The sequence below is a fragment of the Phodopus roborovskii genome, unplaced genomic scaffold (assembly GCF_943737965.1).
Source record: "Phodopus roborovskii unplaced genomic scaffold, PHOROB, whole genome shotgun sequence".
NCBI classification, from domain to species: domain Eukaryota; kingdom Metazoa; phylum Chordata; class Mammalia; order Rodentia; family Cricetidae; genus Phodopus; species Phodopus roborovskii.
Window position 1 is genome coordinate 10571180 of NW_026126517.1, and position 5505 is coordinate 10576684.

Here is a 5505-nt window from a genome sequence, read left to right on the forward strand (position 1 = left end):
CCCACACCTCCAGAGCTTCCTAGGATCCGAGTGTGTGTGTGAGGGGACAGGTGGGCTGGGAACCCGAGTGTGCATTGGATTTTCCACGGTAGACACTCAGGCACGCTGGACAGTGTCCCTCCACTTGCCCGCCAGGGTTCTCAGACGGGGCTTGACCCTGAATGCAAAGAGTGGAGCTTTCTGATTGGCCTAGAGTACAAACGAAGGCGAGCACCGCCAGAGACCCGCTCTTCTATTGGGTTTTACATGAACAGCAGAGCACGAAATAAAGAGGCCTTCAGTCATTGGGCCATTGTGTGAATCTCCTTTTGCCTTCTCTGCCGACTGAATTAGCGTCCCAGGATTTTCGTCATGACTCTTAAATCTGGGATTGTCAGTTCGGCCCAGCGTTCCAGGTCTCTAGGCACGGAATGGGACTTTCAGAGTTTAGCCAATCACACAACGTTGAGATCAGGTTGCCAGGCAGATTATGCTAATAAGACCCCGCCTTTTATGCTGCTCCCACTCTGCGGCGGGAAGAACCACCTGGAGGCGGCGGGGGGGTTTGATTTCCATCACCCCTAGGGAGAGAGGATCCGGGACCCGCTGATCTTCCAACTCCCCTCACCCAACGTCGTGTAAGTACCTAAAGGATTAAGGGAACCGGATAAACCAGGGTCCAGAGTATCCCATCGCCTGGGAGAGTGTTTCGTCTTTGCTTAGTCCCACCCAAAATGGCGCCCAGCTCTTTCTGCGTCTCAGCGCCCGGCCGGGGCCAACCGACCGCGGACCCGGGTGGGGGGGGAACTGATGGTAGTGGTGGGGGGAGCAATCCCGGCGGCACCGCCCGATGGTACAGTCCAGCCGGGGCTGGGACGAGGCACCTCGCTCGGGGTGGGGGGTCAAACCATCTGTACCTTCTTTGCGAAAAGGGGCGAGGCCCCTCCGGGAAGCCGCCTGGGTCCCGCGTCCAGCGCGGGCTTCGGCGCCGCCCGCCTCGTCTCCCCGGCTCGCAGCCTGCCCCGCGCCCCCCGAGCGGCTCGCATGCCCCGCCGGCCGTGCGCTCCTCTCCTCCCCTCCCGCGTTGGTTGGGCCGGGACGGCGGTTGGGCTGCCTGCGCGCCGGGCGGCGGTTGGGCGGGCGGGTGTCCGCCGGCTGGGACCCGCGCGGGGGGTGGCGGCGCGCGTGGCCATGGGCTCTGCTGCGGGAGTCTCGGCCTGCGTTTCCCAGCCGCCCCGCCCGCCAAGGTGTGGGGAAGGCTCCTGCGGGTCGGTCTGCAAACGCGGTGGCGGGCTGGGTAGGGCGGAGGCCGAGGATCTGCTAAGCTGGCGAGTCGGGCTCTCCTTGAGCTAATGCTAAAACAAGGAACGCCAGTAGCCAGGTTACTTAGGTACTAAGTAACATGGGATAGTTGCGGTATGCGTTCCCGGCGCACGAAAGCTGTTGAAACAACCCATTTTCAACCAGTGTATATGTACACTTAAGTTAGAGGGTTTGGGTGGCTTTGTGGTGTCGTTGATGAGAGTCATCTAGCCAGATCCATCCCCCGAATCCTTATACGGGTTAAAAGCTTGTCTGTACATTTCCCACCAATCTTTTGCTTAAGGCCAATTGTATCCACATTTCATTAAAAGCAAAATCGCTCGTGATAACCTCGATTCTTGTCCTGTTCGCGCCACTGCTGCAATAAGCTGTTGTAGGCCAGAGGGTGTGCAGCATTACATTGTATTCTTTTGTACTCATCCGCTCCACAGTTGCCACTACATCTGCACTCATGAACTGTACTTAGTTGTTGCTCTACAATTAAGAAAACATAAAATCAGGATTCGTTGCAGGCAAAGCAACAAACAATATTCGTTTAATCTGGTATATTTAGTAACTTTATTAGGTTTACATTTTATAAATTGGAGCGAAATTGACACAGAATGAACTATTTTCATGTGAAGGATTCCTTGGCATCTACTTTTTGAAATAGTTAACTTTTAAAAAGCCCCCCCCCCCAATGTCTTTTGTTTGTTTGTTTTGTTTTTCGAGACAGAGTTTCCCAGTGTAACAGCCCTGGCTGTCCTGGAACTTACTCTGTAGACTAGGGTTGCCTCAGACTCACAAAGATCCACCTGCCTCTGCCTCTGGAGTGCTGGGATTAAAGGTGTGGGACACCACTACCCGGCCAGATTGAGTCTTTTTACTAATGATTTATAACATGGTCCTCCAAAAGTAATTTGTACATTGTATTGCAGGCCTGAACATAGATGAGTATGTCAAAAGTTAGGCAAGGCTTTGTCTTCAAGGTCTCTAAATGCTTTTTACTTAGTGATTATGGAGTGTCAATCCAATATAATCTTAGTTGATTGGCACTGGCCAATTTACTTCTTGCCTGTTTTTTCTTCTAATTTTAACAATCACACATGAGCATCCTAAGAAGTATAATGACTAGAGAAGATTCTTACTAATATATTGGTATATTTTAGATCTTTGTGTACAAGTATGGATGTGCACAAAATATTTGTGCAAGCACCTTGTGTGGAGTAGTATCTGTTTTAAATGTAGATGGGCACTTAAATACCTCTTGGTGATTTGAAGTCCACTGAACTGAAAGAGTAATTTTCTTACTTAGTTTACTTAAAAAAATTCTTTGTTTTGAGGCATGAAGTGCTGGCTGGCTTAGAACTTGCTTTGTAGACTAGATTGTCCTGGAACTTTCAGAGAACTGTTGTCTCTGCTGGGATGAAAGGAGATTAAAATTGATTACTCACAGCTTTTTTTTTGATTCTTTTGAGGCAGGGTCTCAGTGTGCAGTTTTATTAGCTGATTTGAACTCTATGATTCTCAACCTGGGGGTTGAACAGCCCTCTCACAGATCATTGGAAAACATAGATATTTACATTATGATTCATAACAGTAGCAAAATTACAGTTATGAAGTAGCAATGAAAATAATTTTATGGTTGGGAGTCACAACACTAGGAACTGTATTAAAAGTCTGCAACCTTAGGAGAGCTGAGAACCACAGCTATAAGATAGACCAGGCTGACCTGGCTCAGAGATCTGCCTGCTTCTACTCTTGGGCTTAAGGTTTATGTTAGCACAACTGTCTCATTTTACTTTTTGTTGTTTATTTTCTGAGACAAGGTTTCTCTGTGTAGCTCTGGCTGTCCTGGAACTTGCTCTGTAGACTAGGCTGACTTCAAATTCAGATTCATCTGCCTCTCTCTCCCAAGTGCTTGGATAAAAGGAGTGTGCCACCGCTGCCCAGCTTTTACTGATTTATATTTATTTAGTTTAAGCTGTTGGGGAAAGGAGTACAGGTGTACTTTGTGGAGTTGGTTCTTTCCTTCCACTCATACGTGGGTCCCTGGGAACAAACTCAGGGCACAGACATTCAAGGCAAGCAGTTTTACCTGCTGAGCCATTGAAGAAACTGCTCCATTTTAGGCTTAAAATCCACCTTATATAAGGACAAACTAGATTCATCCCTGTTTATGATTAAACCTCTGTTTCTCAAGGATTGGGCTATGCCCCACCTGTAACCTTAACTACAAATGGTTCTGTACTGCCTGTTCAAGGAATGGCAGTCATGCCTTTGTTTCAAAAAAGTTGTTTTTAACCATTTGAAACACTACCTTTTAAAAAAAAGGTTATTATAACCACCTTGTTATAACCTGTGGTTATGACTACCTTGTTATGCCTGCCCTGCAGTCATGTGTTAGTTTTAGGAGGTCGTTAGGATTAACTTGGTATGCTTATATTCTGCTCCGTAATCTCAACTATTTTGCTCACCAAATACCCTATTTGGAAACCATGTACCCCTGAGCTATAAAAGCCTTGTCTTCCTGGAATCTAATACTGTCCTCCTGAACCCCACCTCAGGGAGAAGCAGCCCATATACACAAAAAAGCTTGCTGTAATTAATTTGGCCATGATTATTTGGGTTGGCCTTTCTCCTCCCATCTTTTGAGATTAACATGTCTCACTGACACCGGATTTGCTCCTAAAAAGTAAAATGAGCCGGGTATTGGTGGCACACACCTTTAATCCTAGCACTGGGAAGGCAGAGGCAGGCAGATCTCCAAGTTCAAGGCCAGTCTGGTCTACAGAGTGATTTCCAGGATAAAGTGCTGTGTAAACATGAGGAACTAAGTTCAAATCCCCATACCCACAGAAAAGCCAGGTATGGCAGAGCATGAATGTGACCACAGTGGCACTTGGGGATGGAGACAGGCTGATCTCAGGGACTTGGAGCTCCACCAATCAAGCAAAATGGGTGACCTGCCGGTTCACAAGTGTCCCTGCTTTAGAAAGTAAGATGGTGGCGCACACCTTTATTCCTAATTCTGGAAAGGTAGAGGTAGGTGGATCTCTGAGTTTGAGGCTAGCCTGGTCTACAGAGTGAGTTTCAGGACAGTTAGGGCTGTTATATAGAAAAAATCCTGTCACAAAAATCAGAAACAAAAAACAACCCCCTCCCCAAAAGGAGAAGAAGAGGGAGAAGAAGAAGGAAAAGAAGAAGAAACAAGATGGAGAGCAATAGAGGAAGGTACTTGGTCTCTGGTTCCCCATGTGCAGTCAGGTCAATAAACACACACTCAAACCTGCATGCAATGAATAAAAGCAAAAACAATAGAAAGGGATAGGTTTCTGGACAAGTAGAACTGACTAAATAAAGGGTGGAGAAGCACTGAGTTGTAATTTCCATTCCTCAGGAAATTTACACTTTGAGCAGCAGCAAATGCATGGTGACTATGATTTCATTTGGTAAAAAGTATATGTTGAAAACTAGTGAGTATCCTGTTATAGTTTATTTTAAACCTGAATATCAATGTCCTTACTACCACTTGAACACATACTGTAGAAATGTAAGCACTCCCAGTCCAGGTGTCTCCTTTCCTACATGCAGAATTTGTTCCTTTTATGTGTTAATCTCTGACAAATAGAAATTTAGCTAGTGAGTTCAGAAAAATAAAATGATAGGGCTAGGAATAAAGCTCGGTGGCAGAGTGTAACTGACACATATAAGGCCCTGAGTTCAGTCCCCAGGGAATGGCAGGTATCCCCTCCCCACTTCCCCCAGCTTGGGCCAACCAAAGCAAGATGCTTCTATTGTGATTCTCCAGGGGTCCAGGTGGGGTAGGAGCAGAAAAATGAATTGGGTGCTTTTCTTTGTTACTTTGGCCCATATTTTTCTTTCTTTTTTATTTTTTGGAGTTTCAAGATAGGATTTTTCTATGTTGCTATGGTTCTCAGCTTTGAATACAGAGACTCACCTACCTCTGCCTCATGAATGTTGAGATTAAAGGTTCGCACCACCATAGGCCGCCCTTACTCTATTTATGTGGTTTAGTTGAGCCACCATATAGGTGGTGGAAGAGTATCTGGTCCCTTTGCTTTTGAAATACCATTATAACACTAACTGAAGGCTCGTTTGGAATACTGTGCAAGTACAGTTTATTTCCTGTAACTTCTGTAAGTTTACACCATGCTGTGGGTTCCCTCTCCCCACTTTCTGAGATCATTTTCTGGCTTCCTG

At 46.4% G+C, this 5505-nt stretch overlaps 1 protein-coding gene across 1 annotated transcript; it reads right to left on the reverse strand.

The window, feature by feature from the left end:
• On the reverse strand, nt 1–5288 carry LOC127231347 (translation initiation factor IF-2-like). Its single transcript, XM_051196887.1, has 3 exons — nt 5247–5288; nt 897–1328; nt 1–399 (listed from the first exon to the last, which is right to left on the reverse strand). The coding sequence occupies exons 1-3, from the start codon at nt 5286–5288 to the stop codon at nt 190–192; spliced, it is 684 nt and encodes a 227-aa protein (XP_051052844.1). The 3' UTR covers nt 1–189.
• Nucleotides 5289–5505: the final 217 nt, after the last annotated feature.